Below are 24,032 nucleotides of genomic sequence, written 5' to 3'. Positions count from 1 at the left end.
GTCCACGTTTCCCAGTACACTATATAGTAAAATCAATGGTGCCATTCAAAAGTCCAACTCGTCCCGCAAAAATCAAGCTCTCATACGGCCATATTGACGGAAAAATAAAAAAAAGTTATGGCTCTTGGAAGAAGGAAAGGAAAAAAACAAAAACAAAAAATGGACCAGGTGTGAAGGGGTTAAGCATAGTGGCTGTCCAAGTTCATCTCTTCATGGCAGCACTTTCATTTCAACAGGACAATGCACCATGCTACAAGGGTTGTACAGTAATGGGCTGCTTCCAGGATGGGGGTCTCTAATCAACAGCAGCACAAATCTCTGCTAATTTTCTACAGTATCAGTATAGAGCAGTGTTTCCCAAACTCCAGTCCTCACGGCCCCCCTAGGTCATGTTTTCAGGATCTCCTTAGTATTACACAGGTGATTGAAGTATCATCAAGGCATCAGGAATTCTCTCACCTGTGCAATACTAAGAAGATCCTGAAAACATGACCTGTGGGGGGCCGTGAGGATGGGGTTTGGGAAACACTGCTCTAGATCCAGGCTGTTTAGCATTGACTACAAAGGTTAAACTGTATCTACTTCTCAATGGCGACTTTGCACCCTCTGAACGTTTTCATTTACTGGCAGCAAAGTGATCTTGAAAATTTTATGGTCCTCTTCACCAATCGTGGCCAAAATTACAGCCATCTTATGTACTGTACACTAGTCAATGTAACTGCTGATTTTATGTTCATCTAAACATCATTGTCATATACAGTCATGGCCGAAAGTGTTGGCCCCCTTGAAATTGTTCCAGAAAACAAAGTATTTCTCCCAGAAAATTATTATAATTACACATATTTTGTAATACACACAAAGGAAATAAACATGTATAGGAACAACACAAAAAAAGTAAATTGGACATAATTTCACACAAAACCCCAATTTTCAGCCGCTGCAGCCTGCTGGAAGAAATCTGAAAGACTACAGAGAATAGTCTGTATGATGAGTATATGAAATAAATATGGTGGAAAGCTGGTGACGCTCAGAATTCAACCAATGGGAACTTGAACGTAAATTCTATGAACACATAGTAGTCCTCTTACTTTTTTTATTCTTCTGTCACTTTAACCAGTTTTTTTTTTTCGTTACGAATCTTATTCTTTTTTTCCTTTCTTTCTTTAGAGGTGGGGAGAACCTGGCCTAACTGATGTTATACATGCCACAGTTTTTCACAAGTGTGATGCCCTCTGGTGCACCAGTACATAAACCTACCATAAAGTTATGATTACAACACTCCAACATAATAAGTGAGAGTGATCTTGGAGATAATACTCTGCAGTTATGAATGAAAAAACCCAATCTCTTTAAATATATTTTATTATGAATGAATCATTACCAAAGTTCACAACTGTTCCTGATACTGCTCCTCACCCATACTCTATTGCAGAGTGAGCAGACATAGTAGTACATATCTTCTTCGCTATACGGAATCCCTACTACAGGAAGACTGATGGATACCGCAACATTCAGGATCATCTTCCTCATGTCAGTAGCCCTTTCTTCCTCGGAAACGTGCTCTGTTGTCCAACTATGAGAAACAGATGAACAAGACAGTTAGAGAAACCAACCAGCTAAAAGGAAATCTGATACAGGATTCAACTACATTTATTTTGGTGGAGTCGGCAATGAGGCATCATTCCACACAGTGAGGGACCCTGAATAGGTTCAACATCTAAAGAATCATTCTTAAGGCTCTTACACATGTCAGTGTGTCCGGTATGAGTGGTGACAGTTTCCACACGTCAGTGTGCTCCAAAAGTAGACATGTCCGTTTTTTACACGCTGCACAGTCCGCAAAATGTCCCACGCTGAACACACATGGATGTCATCCGTGTGTCATCAGAGTGACACGTATCGGCGCCTAGGAATCAGTGTACAGTTAGCACTGTTCACAAGTGCCGGGTGCTGAACGCTGACCTCATCACTGTTCCTTGCTCTCGCTGTGATCAGCATGAGGAAGGGGCAATATTGGGAGTAGTAGTCTGCTCCCGCAGTGTCCATGTGTAAAAATAAGAATAAAATAATAAAATCCTTATACTCACCTGTCCGGGGATGTCCCTCGCTATAATTCTCTGACAGATGACGCTGAGAAGGGGCCGCTCCAGCGAGCGGTGCCCTGCATTGAGCGGAGCTCACCGAGTGACACGACACCGCTCCTGAGCTCAGCGCAGCTGCGGGGCCAGCTCATTCTCCCCAGCTCCTTGGCGTCAGTGGTCAGAGGATTACAGTGGGGGACATCTCCAGACATGCAAAGATAAGAATTTTATTATTTTATTCTTATTTTTACCGGTGGACACTGTGGGAGCAGACTACTACTCCCAACATTGTCCCTTGCTCGTGCTGATCACAGAGCGAGCAAGGGACAATGATGAGGGCAGCGTTCAGCACCCAGCACTTGGGAACAGCGCTAACTGTACACGGATTCCCAGAAGCCGGTACATGTGCTCCTGATGCGGCACATGGTTTCCACACGTGTGCCACACATGGACACCTCCAGGACGCGTTTTTACGGTTCCGGAAAAATCAGGACGTGTGAAACCGGCCTAAGTTTGTAAAATTCGTCTGGATGTGTTTGGAAAAAGATCTGTCAGAGCTCTAGTAAATAGCAGGAGTCACAACATCAGCGTGAACAGAGCCCTATATATATATCCCCATAGGCAACTGACCATACCTTAGTAGAGAATCTTGTAGCTTTAACAGATGCAATCGATTATATCGATTTGTGCGTGTTTCCTTGCAGAAGGTGTTTATAACATAATAATAAGTTTATGCTTTACAGGAAATGGTACAACTCTGCTGGTGAAAGCAAATCTCAAGTATGGAGACCCAGCTGCAAGTTTATAAAGTGAAAAGCAGTAAAACACACAATAGCTCATCCTACACAAAAGGTCCTACATAAACAAGGCACTTACTATTGATCTTTTACATTCAAAAAAGGTGACCTGCAGAGCCTTGCAGTGGCCTTCTCTTAGACACTCCTTGGGGGTCTTTCCTTCCTATACAAAAAAAACAACATTTATAAAGAATAATAAAAGCTCAATATCTAGAGATCAGTGAACATTACAAACACGTACAGTACAGACCAAAAGTTTGGACACACCAGCTCAGTTAAAGATTTTTCTGCATTTTCATGACTATGAAAATAGTACATTCACACTGAAGGCATCAAAACTATGAATTAACACATGCGGAATTTTATAGTTAACAAAAAAGTGTGAAACAATTGAAAATATGTCTGTCTTATATTCTAGGTTCTTCAAAGTAGTCAACTTTTGCTTTGATGACTGCTTTGCACACTCTTGGCATTCTCTTGATGAGCTTCAAGAGGTAGCCACCGGAAATGGTTTTCACTTCACAGGTGTGCCCTGTCAGGTTTAATAAGTGGGATTTCTTGCCTTATGAATAGGGTTGGGGTCATCAGTTGTGTTGTGCATAAGTCTGGTGGAAACACAGCTGATAGTCCTACTGAATAGACTGTTAGCTGCTTTTTTCTTGCCATAATACAAATTCTAAGTAAAGAAAAATGAGTGGTCATCATTACTTTAAGAAATGAAGGTCAGACAGTGCGAAAAATTGGGAAAACTTTGAAAGTGTCCCCAAGTGAAGTTGCAAAAACCATCAAGCGCTACAAAGAAACTGTCTCACATGAGGACCGCCCCAGGAAAGGAAGACCAAGAGTCACCTCTGCTTCTGAGGCTAAGTTTATCCGAGTCACCAGCCTCAGAAATCGCAGGTTAACAGCAGCTCAGATTACGGACCAGGTCAAGGCCACACAGAGTTCTAGCAGCAGACACATCTCTACAACAACTGTTAAGAGGAGACTTTGTGCAGCAGGCCTCCATGGTAAAATAGCTTCTAGGAAACCACTGCTAAGGACAGGCAACAAGCAGAAGAGACTTGTTTGGGATAAAGAACACAAGGAATGGACATTAGACCAGTGGAAATATGCTTTGGTCTGATGAGTCCAAATTTGAGATCTTTGGTTCCAACCACAGTGTCTTTGGGTGACGCAGAAAAGGTGAGCGGATGGACTCTACATGCCTGGTTCCCACCGTGAAGCATGGAAGAGGAAGTGTGATGGTGTGGGGGTGCTTTACTGGTGACACTGTTGGGGATTTATTCAAAATTGAAGGCATACTGAACCAGCATGGCTACCACAGCATCTTGCAGCGGCATGCTATTCCATCTGGTTTGCGTTTAGTTGGACCATCATTTATTTTTCAACAGGACAATGACCCCAAACACACCTCCAGGCTGTGTAAGGGCTATTTGACCAAGAAGGAGAGTGATGGGGTGCTACGCCAGATGACCTGGCCTCCACAGTCACCAGACCTGAACCCAATAGAGATGGTTTGGGGAGAGCTGGGCCGCAGAGTGAAGGCAAAAGGGCCAACAAGTGCTAAGCATCTCTGGAAACTCCTTCAAGATTGTTGGAAGACCATTTCCGGTGACTACCTCTTGAAGCTCATCAAGAGAATGCCAAGTGTGCGCAAAGCAGTCATCAAAACAAAAGGTGGCTACCTTGAAGAACCTAGAATATAAGACATATTTTCAGTTGTTTCACACTTTTTTGTTAACTATATAATTCCACATGTGTTAAATCATAGTTTTGATGCCTTCAGTGTGAATGTACAATTTTTATAGTCATGAAAATACAGAAAAATCTTTAAATGAGAAGGTGTGTCCAAACTTTTGGTCTGTACTGTATATGAATGAAAAAAAAAACCTTGAGGTTTTCGAAGCTTCTCATAGAATTAGTAAGTGAAAATCAATCATCAAATAGATGCATCTCAGATGTCACCAATGATATGCTGTTCATTTTTTTTTACTGACCCATTCACTTGAATTGGTATATTGGGTCTTCAGACAAAAGTAGGAGATATCTCAATTTTTTATTTTTATTTCAGCAAACCTGATGTGTGAGAAGACGCATAGAATGTGATGTGTCAGTAAGCGGTCAGTACACGTATGTGAAAAACTGATGTGTGAATAAGCCCTGACATAAAACATATGAGCAATATGCAATTTTGTAAAATTGTAGTAACTTCAGAAACATTTGTAAATGACTGTGGATCTATATACCCCTGTATATGGACAGAAAACAGAGGATACCACTCCACTGTTGGAACATCCCACAATCTGATGTTATCATTGGGAAGCGATCAGCACATTCATATTTCTCAGGCAATGACTGCAAATCAAATAATGAATTTAAGAGTAGGCATTAAAAACAAATGGCCGCCATGTTATATAGGCTGAAGCCAAGTAACCTCTCACCCTCGGGCGATTTTCCATTTTAGTTTTGCTTCCCCTTCTTTTAAGAGCCATAACTTTTTTATTTTTCCATCCACATAGCCGAATGAGGCAGGGCTGTGGAGTAAGTAAGCCAAACCATCGACTCAGACTCCTCAATTTCACTGACTCAGACTCCACAGCCCGGCCTCACTACTGAGCATGTACATAAAGTGCAGCACAGATTCAGCTCATCTAAAAGTCTAGAGCCTTAGATCAGGAACAGAACAGACATTTATAGGACATTTCATAACTTTCCCAAACTCTAAGGCTATGTGCACACAATGCATTTTTACTGCGTTTCCGCGGCGGTTTTTCCGTGGCGGAAAAGCTGCAAAAACGCTTAATAGGTCTGCCAGCTGTAGCAATGGTAATCCAGATGTGCTGTGCACATGATGCGGAAATTCCCGCTCCAGATTACCATTGTGGTAAAAACCGCAGCATGACCACTGTTCAGGCGTCTCCGTCGCGAATTCGCGCCCAGTGACTTGCATTGAACCACAGCAAACCTGCAGTTATAATATCTATACTTGCAAATTTGTTGCGTTTCAATTAAAGCCAACGGGCGTGAATTTGCGCCGGACACGCAGTGCGTGTGGTGCTCGGGTTGGGAGAGGAGGACTACAACTCCTCTTATGCTTCCACTGATAACAGTGGCTGGGAGGAGCAGTAGTCTGCTCTGCCCAGCCCGCGGTCAAAAAAAAAAAAGTAAAAACAAATAAAAACCTTATACTCACCTGTCCGGTGGCCCCCGGTGGCGATCCGATGCTCCCGGCGGCCAGCGGAACACTGTGGGAGCGTGCTCGCTCCCAGCGGTGTACTGAGCTGCCAGGACCTGCAGTGACGTCAGCAATCAGCTGATCACTCACGTGACGTCACCGTGGGAACCTTCAGAAGAAAGTTCCCAGGGTGATGGTGGTGAGAGCTCACCAGGGCTCATCAGCTGATCTTGCAGCAGCAGCATGTATACTGACAGGGGTGATTTTACACCCCTGTCAGTATACAGTGTCGTCTTCTACAGCAGTGACATCGGTGACTGCTGATGTCACTGCTGTAGAAGTGACTCGGATCGGCGAGGGACAATCGTTGGCAGTAGGTGGACAGCGTCATTGACGGCGGACTGGTGAGGGATATGGTTGTATGTTATTTTACGTTTTTTTTCCCAGAAGATCGATGGCTTCACGGACAGAGGATAATAAAAAAAAATCGTAGAATCGTGTTTTATTATTTAATTTAAGTACTTAATTCTGGCCGTGTTTTTTATTGAAAAAGTGGCGACCATTTTACTACACAGTTAGTAATGGGGGCGTCTTATAGACGCCCTCCATTACTAACCTAGGCTTCACGTCAGCCGCCGATACAAGGCTGACGTGAACCCCAACCCCATTCGCCACCGTTACAGGGCAGTGGGAAGAGCGGAGGCTAAGCGCCAGATTTGGCGCATCTTATGGATGCGCCATTTCTTGGACTTCTGAGGGGTGATATTAATAGCCGAGTAGGAGGCTAGTATTCATGGCCCCTTCCCTGGCTATTAATATCAGCCTGCAGCTGTCTGTTTAGCCTTTGCTGGTTAGATTTTATAGGGGGACCCCACGTCAATTTTTTTTCTGGGGTCCCCCTGTAATCTAGCTAGCAAAGGCTAAACAAACAGCTGTGTGCTGATATTAATAGCCAGGGAACATTGTTGGCTAATGGTCCCTTCCCCGGCTAATAATATCAGCCCCCAGCAGTCGACTTTCCCTCTGCTGGTTATAAAAATGACGCGAGTACCCACGCCATTTTTTTTTTTTTTAAATTGTTGGCTCTGTACCCACGATCCGGATGTAGCAGCGCTTTGGATGCATATTTTTTCTGCGTCCAAAACGTTGCATTCTATTGAACGCAGGTAAACCCGCATGTTTTCACTGAACCATGCGGATTTACCACATGCTATACATTTTAGTGGTCAAATTTCTGTTACGGAGACTAGCAACGCCGAAGGGAATTTGACATGCTGCTGTACTGAAAGACGCGCCGCATGTCAGTGTCCACGGGTGATCCACAGCCTCTGATGCACGCATAGTAGACATGGGATTTCTAGAGATCCCATCCACTACGCTGTAACATCAGGACGCTGCAGGTTTGACGCTGTATAAACATGCAGCGTCAAACCTGCAGCGGCTCCTGATCGTGGCCACGTACCCAAACTCACCCGCAGTCTGTCAATTTCTGTAGCGGACATGCTAGTCGCTGCTGCAGATTTTGACCGACTGAAGTGTCTTTATATGTGGTGGATTCACATATACCAACATCAAAAGTGCAGCATTAGAAGACCGCATTTTGGACGCAACAAAAATACACTGCGACCAAAGCGCTGCTGAGTGCTGATCGGGGGAGGGGAACGTAACGCTAATGAAACAGCTGTGAGCTGTTAATTATAGCCAGGGACCATGTTTGCAAATGGCACCTTCCCAGGCTAAAAATAGCAGCTCACAGCAGCCGCATAAATTACGTGAATAGAAATGCTAATGAAGATTGGGTGAATGGTATTAGCTGACACCTAGCTCTTTTGTTTGGTTATGACAAGGTGTCAATCAGACCTTTTCATGACCAAACCTAATTAAAGTAAAGTAGAGTGTTAATAAACACAAAGACACAGAGTAATCACTTTATTTGAAATACAACAGGCACATTCTTTAATCATTTAAATTAACCAATATACTCACCCCAGTTCTGAAGGTAATCCAAGGGTTTAAGAAAATAACTTTATTTAGCTCCAAAAAGCATTCATTGATGTACAAAAACGCTTCAAAAAACGCATAAAAAAAGCAGAATTTCCACATGCATTTTTCCTTCCAAGGAGATGCTGAAACACGCAGGAAATTTCTGCTTCAAATCATGATAGTGCGCACATAGCCTTAGGAAAACATTTACAGCACATCCTGCATTGTACTACTGTTCCCAATTTATTATATATCTTAGGAGTCGGAGTCGATCCATTTTATACCGACTCCAACTCAGACTTCACAGCCCTGGTATGAGGGCTTGTTTTTTGTGTAATGAATTGTACTTTTGAATGACATCATTCAATTTATCAAATTTATCATGTGATGCACTGGAAAGTGGGAAAAACATTCCAAGTGTGTTGAAATTGTAAAAAAAAAGTGCATTTTCACAATTGTTTTTGTTTTTTATTTTTTTTTTATTTACCATGGTTACTATATGGTAAAACTGACCTGGCAATATCATTCCCCAGGTCAGTATGAATATGCAGATACCAAACATATATTCAATCTGTTTTATTAACCCTAGCATGTGAGACGTCACAAATCTACACTTTTACGTAACGGGGGCCTTTTAGGCAAATCATATGGAGAAACTCACATAAATAACTTTTACAAGTTTATTTCAAAATTGGAAAATAAGATATGAATAATGCACAACATTTAAATCATAATTTTTTGTAGAAAACACCAAAAAACATTTTCGTTTCCAAATTTCAAACAAAGATATGAAAAACGCACAAAGGTATATAAATCTAGAGTAAACTAGCTGCAGCTACATTTCTTTTCTAACTTTTTCTTTTCAATTTTATTGGTCTTCCAAACAATTTTCACGTTATCTTTTCTGAAGAATGTTCTTTACAGACATTTTCCCCACAAGTGGTACAATATCGCTCAGTTTTCCTCTCTAAGTTTCTTGGACAAATGAAACAACGCTATAGTTTTTTTTCTCCTAGCCCTGGAATATCCTGAAATTGTACGCCACACCGTTTCATTGCTTCTTTAGTTTGCTTTGGCAAGCATTTCATGTTGTAATGCCTCACATGGTGGAGTGAAGCAAGTTCATGGCAAAGGTCCTTCAAGAATAGGTGTCTCCTGTCCTTCCTCCTTGCATGGAATTCTGGATGAGTTTCTGTATAATTAATGAATGAATTCAGGGCTGCTACATCAAGCACATTTGAAAAAAATTCCTACAGGCCAACGTCTTGTTTGCCTCTTGCATGAATCTTCTCCCACCTTTTCATCCATTTTGTCTACCTCTCCTTTAGTTTTATTGTAATACAGGATGATTTCTGGTTTCAATTTCCTGTCATTGCTGTCAATACTGCAATCATAATGAATGGTACTGAGTAATATAACGGATTTCTCCTTCTTCACTTTGTAAGATACCAGTGTGGCTTTGTTGCTGAAACCAAAGACATTATCATAAAGTGCTCGCTGTGGATTGTGTTTCATTTCTTGAGGAATTTCTCGTCAGTTTGGCTTCATAGTTCAACAAGTGTAATAGCTTTCTCAAGCAGAAAATTGCCCAGTGCAACATTGGCAAAATAATTGTCCATGGTAATGTTTCTACCTGAATTGTATATTGGTACAGCAAGTGTTTTCACAATCTCAGACCCTAGATCTTTCTGTACTGGTGCATCAGCTTCTTTGCCACAGTAGATAAGCCCATTTATGCCATAATAATTTGCAGAATCACACATCCAGAAGATTTGTATTCCATACTTAGCTGGTTTACTGGGCATGTATTGTATGAACTTGCAACATCCTCTGAAGGGTACAAGTTGCTCATCTACTGTAATATTAGTACCAGGATTGTAAAGTTTGGTGCAATTTTTGATATATATGTTACAGATATAACTGATAGGGGCTAATTTGTCTGTTTGGAACCTCGCTGCATGAGTTCGCTTATCATCAAATCGAATGTTTCTTCTAATTTCCTCATATCTGTCCACTGCCATTGTCGCTTTATAGTGTGAATCAGAAAGTGGGTCCAGAAATAATTCTCTGATTAGAACATCATACGATTTTTGACTCCCTGCCAGCAGTAAAAGTCCAATATATGCATAAAGTTCCTCTTTTGAGATATTTTTCCAGGACTTATTTTTTGCAGAAGTGAGACGTCTTGTTTCTAGGCCTTATCACTCCCTTCAAAAATCACATGACATCCTCACATGGCATGATCCATCCCCTGGTCCCTCCACCAGCAACCCTGACTACAAATAAAGAAACTTGAGACACAAACACTGCTGAGTACATGATAAAAATAGCAGGGGCCTAAAAGGCCCCCTTTCCGTACAGATGTGGTTTTCCCCAAAAAAGCATTGTTACACCAAAATGCCTATCAAAAAAAATATATGAACTGGATATTACCAACAATGACATACTTGAGGAATACCTACAGTTTCAAAATTCTAACTAAAGTAATTTTGCAGATAATAGCAAAAAAGTAAGCACCGGGGCCTAAAAGGCCCTCGATACGGATTGTAGGGTTAAAACCAATTAAACAATTAAACATCAATTAAGCATTAAATTATTAATCATTTTACATTTTGCAAATCAAGCAAAATATATTGTATTCGATTTTGAAGAAAATAACAAAATCGAAATATAGAAAAATGTCCAAATTTCAAATGGGGTCACTTTTTTTTTTAACTATCAATTCAAATTGTAATATATTGAACGATATGATGTTGTAAGATAACCGCCTAAAAGAAAATCATATGCGGAGGAAAGACGTAGTTACTTACCGATAACGGGATTTCTCAGAGCCCATGACGGCACATGGAGAGTGTGGATCCGCCCTTCAAGGACAGGAAACCTACAGATAAAAAGGGCGGCACCTCTCTCCCGCATCAGTTGTTTACAGAGCACAGAGAGGACCCCCAGGTTAGTAACACAAATTTTAAAATTTTTAAGGAGTTTACCGGACACACCTCGTGACTAAATATAGGTAATAAATAAATGTGCACACCCATGCGTGAAGGGAAGGAATGTACGGGTGCCGTCATCGGCTCTGAGAAATCCCGTTACCGGTAAGTAACTACGTCTTTCTCCTTCCCCCATGACGGCACCACGGAGAGAATTGCCGTTTAGGGAGGGACTACCGCTTCCGGAACTCTTCTACCAAAGGTAAGGTCCAAAGAAGAGGTTAGATCCAGCCGGTAGTGCTTAAAGAATGTAGAAGGGGAAGGCCAGGTTGCAGCTCTACAAAGCTGTTCAATTGAAGCACCGGCTTTCTCCGCCCAGGAGGCTGCCACTGCCCTAGTCGAGTGAGCCTTTAAATCCTCCGGGGCGGTCTCCCCCCTTGATGAGTATGCCAGGGAGATGGCATCCCTTATTCACCTTGCCAGTGTGCCCTTGGAAGCTTTCTGTCCCTTCAGAGGTCCCTGGAAGAACACAAAGAGAGACCTGTCCTTCCTATACTCCGGTGTGGCCTCTAAGTATTGGATAATGCACCTTCTGACATCTAAGGTGTGTAGGTCTTCTTCCCCCCGTTTTTAGGATTTGAGCAAAAGGAAGGGAGGGTGACCTCCTGCGATCTATGGAAATGTGATCCCACCTTAGGAAGGTATGCTGGGTCAGTCCTAAGTGTCACCCTGTCCTCTAGAATTTGCATAAAGGGGGGCCCTGCTGATAAGGCTTGTATGTCGCTAACTCTACGTGCCGATGTGAGGGCTACTAAGAGAGACGTCTTAAAAGATAGGACTTTTACAGATGCATTCACTAAAGGTTCAAAGGGATGTTTGGTTAGGGCTGAAAGAACTAAATTTAAGTCCCAAGGAGGAGTATTCCGGGAGGGAATGGGCCTAGACCTGTGTGATGCCTTGATGAACCTGGAAATCCACCTATTTCTGGCCAGGTCGCAGTTGTATAGGCTCCTAGTGCCGCAACCTGAACCTTTAGAGTGCTTGTGGCCAGACCCCGCTCCAACCCCTTTTGCAGGAACTCGAAGATGGAAGCAATGGGGGCCTCCCCTAGTACCTTCGAACAAGCAAATGAGAGGAATTTTTTCCAGGTTTTACCGTAAAGTCTGGTGGTTACGGGTTTCCTACTCTGTAGTAGAGTGGATATTAAATTCGGGGAAAACCCTCTATCCCTTAAGAGCGCTCTCTCAAAATCCAGGCTGTAAAGTGTAGATTTGCTATCTGAGGGTGGAGGACCGGTACCTGGAAAAGGAGATCCGGAATCTCCGGAAGAACCCAGGGGTCGGAGGTGGACATTATCCTCAGCCAAGAAAACCAGGGCCTCTTTGGCCAGAAGGGGGCTATCAGAATTATGTTTGCCTCGTCTTCCCTAACTTTCCTCAGAACCGCCGGAATCAGAGCGATCGGAGGAAAGGCATAGGCTAGCTGGTGGTTCAATGGAATTGAGAAGGCATCTAATGAAGCTGGGTTCCCCTTGGGGTTGATTGAGCAGAATATGTCCACTTTTTTGTTCTGCCAGTGGGCGAATAGGTCGATGAAAGGGTTCCCCCAAAACTCTGTGATTTGATTGAACACCAACTGATTCAGCTCCCATTTGCCTTATCTCAGCTGGGTCCTGCTCAGAAAGTCTGCTGTGATATTTTCTGTTCCTTTTATGTGGAGTGCAGACAGGGACTCCAGATTGTTCTCTGCTACCAGGAGGATGGATTTTGACTCCTGTGGTAGAGAATTGGACCGGGTCCCCCCTGGCGATTTAAGAATGCCACTACTACCCTGTTGTCTGAAAAAACTCTTACATGGTGTCCCCGTAGGGTGTTTAAGAATTTTGAGACAGCGAATGTTACTGCCAGAAGTTCCTTCATGTTGGAAGATACCCCTTCCAAATGCTCTGACCACACTCCCTGAGCTATTTGGTCGTTTAGGTGAGCCCCCCACGCCCTGGGGCTTGCATCTGTAGTTAGGACCTGCGACACTGAGATTGTCCATGGAACGCCTCTGGTTAAATTATCCACCTCCGTCCACCATGTTAGGGAAAGCAAGGTTTTTGATGACAAAATTAGCCGACCTTCTAAGCGCCCTTTTAGTGACTTTTCTGCCCCCAAGATTTCCCATTGCAAGTCCCTGGTGTGCAACTGAGCCCAACGGACCCCCAGGATACAGGGAGTCATGGAACCTAGGAGGGACATTGCTCCCCGCAGAGTCATAGAGGGATGGTCTATCATATTCTGGATTTTCCCTGCCGGGAGACGGCATTCCTGATTCCTCAAATCTAATAGGATACCTAGATACTCTTGTACTTGATCCGGCTACAACCTGGACTTTTTTAGGTTCAGAAGCCAGCCTAAATTCGTCAAGGAACCCATGACCCTTGCTAGATGGTCTCTGCAATGGTTGAACGAGTTGCCTACTAGCAGATCGTCCAGGTACGGGGTGATCAGGATGTTTTGCTCCCTCAGATGGGCCATTACCTCTGCCACTATTTTTGTGAAAACCCTTGGGGCTATCGCTAGACTGAAGGGAAGGGCCGTATATTGGTAGTGTTTGACTATTCCTTTTAGCGATATCGCCCTCAGGAATTTCTGGCAGTCTCTGTGTATGGGGACGTGATAATAGGTGTCCTTGAGATCCAGGACAGCCATTAAACAGTCTGGGAACAACAATTTCACTGACGATTTTATTGACTCCATCTTGAAGGTTTGCACCTTTAGAAATTTGTTCAATTTTTTCAGGTTTACAGTTGTCCTGAATGTCCCGTCTGTTTTATTCCTGAGGAACAGAGGGGAGTAGAATCCTTCGCCTTCCTCCTGTGCAGGGACTTCCTGAAGGACTGCTTTCCCTATTAGGCCTAGAATCTCTTGTTCTAGTGCTAGTTGTTCTACCCCTGATGACCTCATGGGGGTTATGACAAAGTTCGGACGGGGAATGGAGTGAACCTAGAATTTTAGTCCTGTTTTTATCAGGTCTAAAATCCAAGAGCTGTTCGATATTTTTTCCCAGGCTAGGAGGAAATTAAGAAGTCCCCCCCCACCCACCTGGGGCTGACTCTCATTGGACGGGTTTCATGTTGTCGCTGGGGGTCCTGTTAAACATAAACCCTTTGGCCTTTTTCTTCCTATCCTCCCACCTATCCTGCTCCGAAAGGACTTCCTGTATGAAGTACCGGAGAGGACTGGGAAGCGTTTCTTGTTATCCCCAGCTTTGTCAAGGATATCATCCAGAGTAGATCCGAATAGGAACTCACCCACGCAAGGAATGGAACCCAGCCTAGATTTTGTTTGGTGGTCACCCGGCCAGCATTTAAGCCAGAGGGCCCGCCTGGCTGCGTTAGAGAAGCTCGCAGCCCTGGCTGCCAGCCTGACGGAATCGGCTGATGCGTCAGCCAAAAAAGCTGCTGCGCCCTTCATTACTGGGATGGAGCCTAGTATGTTACCCTTGATGTTTTGTTTTTAAGTTGCGCCTCTAGCTGATCTAGCCAGACCATTAAAGATCTGGCTGTACATGTGGCTGCCACTGCGGGTTTTAACCCTCCTCCTGCCGCCTCCCAAGCTCCTTTCAGGAAGGAGTCCGCTTTTTTGTCCATTGGGTCTTTTAGCACCCCCATGTCTTCAAGTGGCAGGGAAATTTTTTTAGAGGCTTTAGCTATTGCTACGTCTAACTTTGGCGCCTTCCCCCAGAAGGAGCATACCGGGTCCTCAAAGGGGTATTTTCTCTTAGGTGACAACAAGCCCTTCCTTTACGGCTTTTTTCATTCCCTTTTACTCAGGGAGTGGACTTTATCATTGAGAGGGAAAGATCTCCATTTCTTTTGTTCCAGGCCACTAAACAACATATCCTGGACTGATTTCTTGGGGCGAGGATCTACCAACCCCATAGTGGACCTGACTGCCTTAATTAAATTATCCGTACACTCTATAGGGAAACAGCTACGACCCCCACCCTTAGAAGATGACGAGGACGAAGATAAGCAGGACGAATCTGAGTCTACCACCTCCCCGTCCGAACTGCTAGATCCTGATACAGGGGATAGGTTCCTGTTTTTTTCTCGTCCCCCCCCCCCCCCTCTTTCTGCAGGGACTTGAAGGTATCCTCAACCTGGGATTTAATCAGGGATCTGAGCTCTGAGGCGAACTTTGGGGTCTCCTCGCAAATTGTTTGTTCAATGCACGAGTTGCATAGTCTTTTTTGCCATGTGGTGGGCAGATCCTCTGCGCAAAGCGCGCAGGTCCTGTGTTTGGACTTGCCCGTACTCTTCCTTCCCTGATGAGAGAAGAAAAGAGAGGGGGGGGTCCCAAGTTACAAGTGAGCTTCCACGAAGACCACTTACCGACCCGTTGTAAGAGGGAATACCGGATTTGAAGAGGAACCCGTTCCAGTAGCTGGGTCTTTCCTCGAGGTTGACGCCACGCTGGAGTCCTTGTCGCGTTGCGAAGACCGGCCAGACCGCCCGCTTCCACCGTCACCTTGGCTGTGTTGGCGTGAAGGGTCACTGGGGGGGGGGGGTCCTTTCGTACGCTTCCCATGTTGCGGAGGTGGTGGTGAGTGGGGGTGCAGGGACTGCACCTCCTGTAGCTCCTGCTCGCTCATAGCCGAAGGGGGCAAGAGTGTGCCAGGAAGCACTTCCCTGGTGCATTCCCGGCAATTTAACCCCTATAGGGCTCCGCCCACCCAACTGGCTTGTCCATAGGGCTGCGCACCTTTCCAGCATGGGGGACGACCCCCCCCCCCCCCAGGGGACTCCATCCCTCCCCCCAATGCTTTCTTTTGCTGGGCATACCGTCCTCCTGGTTCCCGCGTGCGCGTTCAAACGCGCCACTCCCAGAGGGCACCGCAGCACTTCCGATGCGCGCGCCCAGACCGCCGACACCCAGTGGTGCACTGCGGCTCGCGTCAAATGAGAGGCGTCCAGTGAGCGGGCGCGCCAAAACACGCCGACTCCCCAGACACTGCGCGCGCTTCCGCAATGGCCCCCGGAAGCCCAAGCATGCACAATGATCTGGGCCCTGGAAGCCCAAGCATACACACCGATCTGGGCCCCGGAAGCCCAGGCATACTCACTGACCTGGGCCCCGACACCACTGGAGAACGCGGCGGCTCCGATCTTCTCCTGTGCTGCGTCTCCCTGCCACCCTAGAGGCCCACTGACTCCAGCGATGGCGCTACAGGATACCGCACCAGCCGAGGCAGGGAACCACCGCTGCCTGAACCGGTCTGGCCGGGCCTGGTAAGTCCATATTCTTCTATTTTTCTTTCTTTCTTTCCTTCTTGCTCTTCTTTCTGTAGGTCCCTGTCAAGGACAGGAAACAAACTGATGCGGGAGAGAGGTGCCACCCTTTTTATCTGTAGGTTTCCTGTCCTTGAAGGGCGGAACCCCTCTCTCCGTGGTGCCGTCATGGGGGGGGGGGGGGGATTCAATATTGTATCTGAAAATCCCATATAAAAAGAAGACAGAAAAGTATAGAAAAAAAGAGAGAAGAAAAGGCAAAGGGTCAAAGGTGGGGGGAGGGGGGTGAAGGTCATTATATCTGTGTGACCAATTATGGACACAATCACTGGTATCTGTTGAAACTATTAGAATAGGTTATGAAAATTAGGCGAGTCCTGGAACAAAATCCATCCGCTCCAAACCCTTCTAAAATTTATCATTGGTTCCATTACATTCTGCAGACAACTCTTCCATTCTACATAGATTCACCAAACACATATAGTTTTTTTTAATTTAAGTGGAAAAAAAAAGGTAATTTTTTTTTAAAAAAATATATATATATATTTTATTTTTAATGGGGCAAAAGGGGGTGATTTGAACTTGTTTTTTTTTTTTTTTTTTTTTTTTTTTTTAACCTTTTTACTGTTTTTGTTAGGCCCCTTAAGGGACTTGAAGCTGCGATAGTCTAATTGCTTGTGCTATGTATAGAGAAAATCATGATCTCTTATGAACGCCAGCTATAGGAGACATCTGGCGACCTTCAGCAGATCTCCAGCTGTCATGGCAACCCATCGGCACCCCGTGATCACATCATGGGCACCAGGAATGATGCACCTACTGCCAGCGCGTGTTAAATGTCGCTGTCAGAGTTTGACAGCGGCATTTAAACAGGTGGAGCTGATTAAATCAGTCATTACCTGCTGGGAAAGATGTGGGGTCAGTGTGCGTGCCCACATCAAAGTCAGGTATATGACTTTTGATGTATATGTACAGTACAGACCAAAAGTTTGGACACACCTTCTCATTTAAAGATTTTTCTGTATTTTCATGACTATGAAAATTGTACATTCACACTGAAGGCATCAAAACTATGAATTAACACATGTGGAATTATATACTTAATAAAAAAGTGTGAAACAACTGAAAATATGTCTTATATTCTAGGTTCTTCAAAGTAGCCACCTTTTGCTTTGATGACTGCTTTGCACACTCTTGGCATTCTCTTGATGAGCTTCAACAGGTAGTCACCGGAAATGGTCTTCCAACAATCTTGAAGGAGTTCCCAGAGATGCTTAGCACTTGTTGGCCCTTTTGCCTTCATTCTGAGGTCCAGCTCACCCCAAACCATCTCGATTGGGTTCAGGTCTGGTGACTGTGGAGGCCAGGTCATCTGGCGTAGCACCCCATCACTCTCCTTCTTGGTCAAATAGCCCTTACACAGCCTGGAGGTATGTTTGGGGTCATTGTCCTGTTGAAAAATAAATGATGGTCCAACTAAACGCAAACCGGATGGAATAGCATGCCGCTGAAAGATGATGTGGTAGCCATGCTGGTTCAGTATGCCTTCAATTTTGAATAAATCCCCAACAGTGTCACCAGCAAAGCACCCCCACACCATCACAACTCCTCCTCCATGGTTCACGGTGGGAACCAGGCATGTAGAGTCCATCCGTTCACCTTTTCTGCGTCGCACAAAGACACGGTGGTTGGAACCAAAGATCTCAAATTTGGACTCATCAGACCAAAGCACAGATTTCCACTGGTCTAATGTCCATTCCTTGTGTTCTTTAGCCCAAACAAGTCTCTTCTGCTTGTTGCCTGTCATTAGCAGTGGTTTCCTAGCAGTTATTTTACCATGAAGGCCTGCTGCACAAAGTCTCCTCTTAACAGTTGTTGTAGAGATGTGTCTGCTGCTAGAACTCTGTGTGGCATTGACCTGGTCTCTAATCTGAGCTGCTGTTAACCTGCAATTTCTGAGGCTGGTGACTCCGATAAACTTATCCTCAGAAGCAGAGGTGACTCTTGGTCTTCCTTTCCTGGGGCGGTCCTCATGTGAGCCACTTTCTTTGTAGCGCTTGATGGTTTTTGCAACTGCACTTGGGTACACTTTGAAAGTTTGCCCAATTTTTCAGACTGACCGACCTTAATTTCTTAAAGTAATGATGGCCACTCGTTTTTCTTTACTTAGCTGCTTTTTTCTTGCCATAATACAAATTCTAACAGTCTATTCAGTAGGACTATCAGCTGTGTATCCACCAAACATCTGCACAACACAACTGATGGTCCCAACCCCATTTATACGGCAAGAAATCCCACTTATTAAACCTGACAGGGCACACCTGTGAAGTGAAAACCATTTCTGGTGACTACCTCTTGAAGCTCATCAAGAGAATGCCAAGAGTGTGCAAAGCAGTCTTCAAAGCAAAAGGTGGCTACTTTGAAGAACCTAGAATATAAGACATATTTTCAGTTGTTTCACACTTTTTTGTTAAGTATATAATTCCACATGTGTTAATTCATAGTTTTGATGCCTTCAGTGTGAATGTACAATTTCCAAAGTCATGAAAATGCAGAAAAATCTTTAAATGAGAAGGTGTGTCCAAACTTTTGGTCTGTACTGTAAGTCAAAGGTTGTGAAATGGTTAAAGGCTTATTGCCCTTTATGGCCAAGAGAGGAATAACTGCTCCTAGATCATAAGAACCAGAAATGGGGTTAAGGAAAACAGCCATATGTTCGATACAGTGCTGGCAGCCTGTCTGATGTAATAGTATGGGTGTCACTAACAGGCTGTAAGCCAGACACTGTGCACTACATCTGTGTGACTGGTGGCCTATACCATCCTTATCCATGTGCAATTCTAATATCAAGCGACCACCCCCTCCATGAAGGGAGTATTTTGCACCTGTGCTTCCTCTGCCTTTATCAAGAGGGCCAGTGCATCCTATAGAGCATTTCTTATGTAACCTGTTGGTAAACATTGCTGCCTTTTTCAGTTTTTTTGTTTTAGCTATACAGTTTACACAGTTCGCGAGTCAAACCAATAGTAGCTCACTTAGGTACGCTGTTTCCTTCATAATGCAAACACCGTAACACAGCTGCGGTTGTCAGTTTTCGTAAACCCACCGCTGGTATCTGCGACCTAGAAGCAGTTATTCCCATCTCAGTCATGAAAGCAGAGCTGGTAAAAACCCTTCAAAAGAGTGTACATGGACCGGGGTTGTCTAGGATAAAACCCTTCAAAACTAAGAAGAAACCTTCCAAATAAACTTTCTTAAAGGGATACTCTCAAGTTAACTCACCACTCTGCAGTCTAGTTATTTCCTGGTCGGGGGTGAGTAACATTTCCTGTCAGTAGCACAGCTGTAGCAGTAGCAGAACTTGTGCAGAGCTTTATAGTTCTGCTGTAACACATTCAGCTATCAGTGGTTTGCTCTGAGTCTACATTGTTATCCCTATATTTACACAGAGATAACAAGCACACACTCAGGAAATTCAAAGCAATGACTAGGGGAACTGCTCTGGAAGCTTCCAATGGTGGAGGCTGATGGATTTGGAAGATTTATAACAGCAAAGGAATCAGGAGCTGAAAAGCTAAATGCTGTATAGAAATCAATGGGCTGGGGAGAGCTGACTGTGATCTTAGGAGTTAACTCTTCTCCTGGAATGTAACTACACACTTGACCAGGCTCCTTGAAAACAAGCTGTATACTATACAAAATAAACGCTCTCACAGTAGGAGAATGAAAGCAGGTAGAAAAAGCAAGTCAATTGCAAACTTGCATATTTTCATGCTAACTAACTAAAGCAATTTAATAACAAGAGATTAGCTCTTTGAAAAAAAGGTTCTGCTATCTCAAAGTGAAGCCATATAGCTAGGATGTGCCATCATATCATAACCTCCCAAACCCCACTAATCCTCAGAATGAAGCAGCATTCATTTCGAAGTTATTCGTGTTGCAACCAACACAAAATCAGTGCAGAGACCCCTTCAATCCAAGGATTATTAGAAATCGGAACCCCACCAATCATAAAGTAATGTGTATATATATTGTTTTGATAGCTGAAAATTAATTCAATACACAAGATGTATACAATCAGTCTAATGTCTACTATACATGGGTTCACAAACATAATGGACCTTTTAATGGGCTAATAGCAAACCCCTATAATAGTGCAAATGCTAAAATGGCAGGAGAAAACATGGTTTCAGAAGTAATACATGCAAACTATTCACCACCACACATAGCGAACAGGAGCCTACAGGTAATGAAAGCTTAAAAAAGCAGAAGGTGGAAGTGCTTCACGACCTTCACTAAGGAGGTAATTGCCAGTTTTGGTCACATTCATGGATGTAGATGTGCATGTATGGTAATTCTCTACTGACATTACAAATGCAGAACTTCTTTAATTAGTAGGAGGATATTAATTGACAGCTGCTTATAGCCAAACAGAACGAAAGATTAGGAGTGTTGAATTTCTCATCAGTGGGACAGACAGTATGTACCCCATAAACAAAAGATGTTGAGGAGATCGGCATACATTCATATATGGTCTACGGGCAGTGTGGCTTTCTAGTAAAGTGACATCATTGCGCCAGAATCTAAACATCAGAGTGGTGGGTACCAATGCAGAATTCCAAATATCACTTCCTTAAAGGGCTTGTCCGGTACTTAAAATGTTCTTTCTAAATATCTATCGTTTACAACCTGACCACTTTTGTAATTAGCTTTATTATAAAATACCCTACATTTATCCCTATCCATCCAATCCCCAAATGTGATTTTTTTACTGCACTTCCTGTAATGTTTTGTCTAAAAGGAGTCTCAAGCGAGACAACACAGGAGGCTGGGGCTGCCTCCACTCCCCGCAGCGTCCATCACCCCTCCTGAAACGGACATCACAGTGCTGCAGTTACTTACTACAGTTTCTTGCATCACCGCCATATGGTGATAGAATCTGTGGGAGAGGTGAGCGCAGCACCAGAACTCCGCTTCTACCTCCACCGCTGCATCTTCTAACTGTGAAAACAAGAAGTCGTCAGGGGAGCAGCTATAGAAGCAGAGAGTGACACCAGCGCCGCTGCACAGCTTCTAGCACTGAACCAAAACAAATCTTCAAGGGGACAGCGGTGGTGTCACTCTCTGCTTCTATCTCCGCCCCCTGGTGACATCTTCTTTCACAGTTAGAAGATGTGACAGAGTGCAGGTGCTGCACAAACCTCTCCGACAGCTTCTATCACCATTATTCCAGGACATCTTCAGAGGTAGTAACTGTAGTGCTACATCCTGATGACATCCTATTCCAGGAGGGGTGATAAAAATGCTGCAGGGAAGTGAGTACAGCTTCAGCCTCCTGTGACATCCTGTTAAGACTCTTCACAAACGAAACATCACAGAAAGAGAAGTTTAAAAAAAAACACATTTAGGGATTAGATAGATAAGGAGAAGTAAATGATATTTTATAATACAGCTAATTACAAAAGTGGTTAAGGTGTAAAAATAGATATTTAGAAAATACATTTTTTAGGTATAGGACCACCCCTTTAACACCTAATGTAGCTTAATATTACATTTTACCCTTGAGCATACATACCAAACATCTTAGAGTTCCTAAAAAGGAAATAAAGTCCCACAGCCACATAAGACTCTTATAAAATGGGATTCTGCTCAATTGGAGGGCTGTGAAGTCAGAGTCGTAGCCCATTTTGGTGGAGTCAGTATAAAAAGGACCGACTCCAACTCCTAAAATATATAATAAATTAGGTGCGGTAATTCAATGCAGTTTGTGGGGAATATTTTTTTTCATAAGAATTTGGGAAAGTTATGAAATGTCCTATAAATGCCTGTCCTATTCCTGATCTAAGGGTCTAGACTTTTAGCTGAGATGAATCTGTGCTACAGTAAATCTATCACTTAAAGGGGTTGTCTGGTACTTTTTTTTTAAGTTGCCCAATGTATTCAGCATGTCGGCATAAGTATCTCTGTAAATACCTTGTGTTGCAGATAATGCCTTTGAGTGGCGCTATCGGTGGCCGCTCACAGGCATCACGTGACCCCTGGCTGCAGCCGGCGCTGACATCCGCTGGCGTCACGACAAGTCCAGGCTGCACCCAAGGGTCCCTCTTCTGCGTTCCACAGGTGGCGGCTGGGTTGTGGGTGGGGTTACCCTGCGCGTCACACCCAGCATCCACCGCGTGCTCTCCTCACTCATTGGGAAAGCGCTTGGTGGAAGCTGGATGTGATGTGTGGGGTTAACCCCGCCCACAACCCAGCAGCCACAGCGGGGACCCAAGCGCTGAGTCAGGTGATGCCTGTGAGCGGCCACTGATAATGCCTGTGAGCGGCGCTATCAGCAACAGAAGGTGTTTACAAATATACTTATACCCACATGCTGAATACATTGGGCAATTTAAAAAAAGTACAGGACAACTTCTTTAAACATGAGCCATGTATGAGGGAGTCGGTATCATGGAAATTGAGGAGTCGGAGGTTTGGCTTACCGACTCCAGAGCCCTGGTCACTGACTGACCAACTAACCTGCACACTTACACTTGAAGGGTTTGTCTAAAGTTTGCACAAAATTGGGCCATAAATGGGTAATTCTGTTCACTCATTGGAGATACAGTAATTTTCACTTTCATTTTCTTCTCTTCGCTGTTTAAGATACATAACTTTTTATTTTTCTGTGGACATAGCTGTAAGGAGGGCTTATATTTTGAGGGAAGAGTTTTGAGTGACATAAATCATTCTACAATATAATGTAATAAAAAATGGGAAAAAAATATGAACAAGAAGTCACCAGCCGCTCATATCACAGTTGGCTTTCTATGGCATTGATATACTGCAGACATATCTAGGAAATAATTGCCTGTCATGTGACTGGGATCGCCAATGATCCTAAGGGGTATGACCTCATAGAGTCACTGTTCTGGTGAACTACCCAGCCCACATGAAAAAAAAATTGGGTTGTGCCACTATATTTTGAGATCCATAGCTTTTGTATTTTTCCGTTGATGGGCTTGTGTGAGGGCTTGTTTTTTTCTGCATGGTGCTAACACTTTTATTGGTACAAGCAACACTTTGGTCACTTTTTTTTGCATATAAGAACCTTTTAAGTTTGTCACCGCAGTAGTCACACTGACTTGGAAAATCATATTGTCTGGTCATTTTTACGGCACAGTTAACACTGTAACAGAAAACAAATAGCCAGATGACTCTTGGAAGAAGGGGTTAAAAAAAAAAAAAAAAGCATAAAAAATAAAAATTGTCAATCGGCGAGATCTTCAAGGGTTAAGCTTTTCTGACAGAGCCAGAGCAGGAAGAGGTAATGTGTGAGCAATCTGTAACTGGCAACATTGTAGATGGATGGGGTGTTGTCTGGCACTGATTATGGGGGCACTATTTAAAGGGGCACTATCTGGCATGCCACACAGCAGTGCTAGGATACAGAGCACCGCTACTGCAGCCTTACAATGTCTCCTATACCCATGGCCTGACTGATACAGCTGAGCACAGTGCTGGCACATAACTGGCATTGGGCGGCTAGTATTAGGGAGAACATACCAATACACAGGCACTGTCCAGCAGGCAGCTCTTAAGATCCTCCTTCACCCCAGCACAAGGATGTTTATCCTCCACCTTCTCCTCATAGTACTTAGGCATAGCTCCTGGTCTGGTCTGCTGCTACATTTGACACTTTCACATGGGCAGCGCCATGTTTTTTCCCAAAATGCAAAGCGAAGATTTCTGTCGCAAAAAATCCCTCCCCAGTCTAGAAAGGTCCAAAACGTCATAACCGTGCGC

General features: G+C 44.0%; 1 protein-coding gene across 1 annotated transcript; it reads right to left on the bottom strand.

The window, feature by feature from the left end:
* Positions 1-1,348: 1,348 nt before the first annotated feature.
* COA5 (cytochrome c oxidase assembly factor 5) lies at positions 1,349-24,028 on the bottom strand. The gene is made up of 3 exons (XM_073664892.1): positions 23,793-24,028; positions 2,958-3,041; positions 1,349-1,573 (listed from the first exon to the last, which is right to left on the bottom strand). Exons 1-3 carry the CDS (start codon positions 23,889-23,891, stop codon positions 1,532-1,534), a joined length of 225 nt encoding a protein of 74 aa, XP_073520993.1. The 5' UTR covers positions 23,892-24,028; the 3' UTR covers positions 1,349-1,531.
* Between the last annotated feature and the right edge of the window lie 4 nt (positions 24,029-24,032).

The sequence above is a fragment of the Phyllobates terribilis genome, unplaced genomic scaffold (genome assembly GCF_046119375.1).
Source record: "Phyllobates terribilis strain yellow unplaced genomic scaffold, ASM4611937v1 Scaffold_2__4_contigs__length_985480577, whole genome shotgun sequence".
NCBI classification, from domain to species: Eukaryota; Metazoa; Chordata; class Amphibia; order Anura; family Dendrobatidae; genus Phyllobates; species Phyllobates terribilis.
Note: the sequence above shows the minus strand (reverse complement) of the source record. Positions and strands in the feature narration are given on the sequence as shown.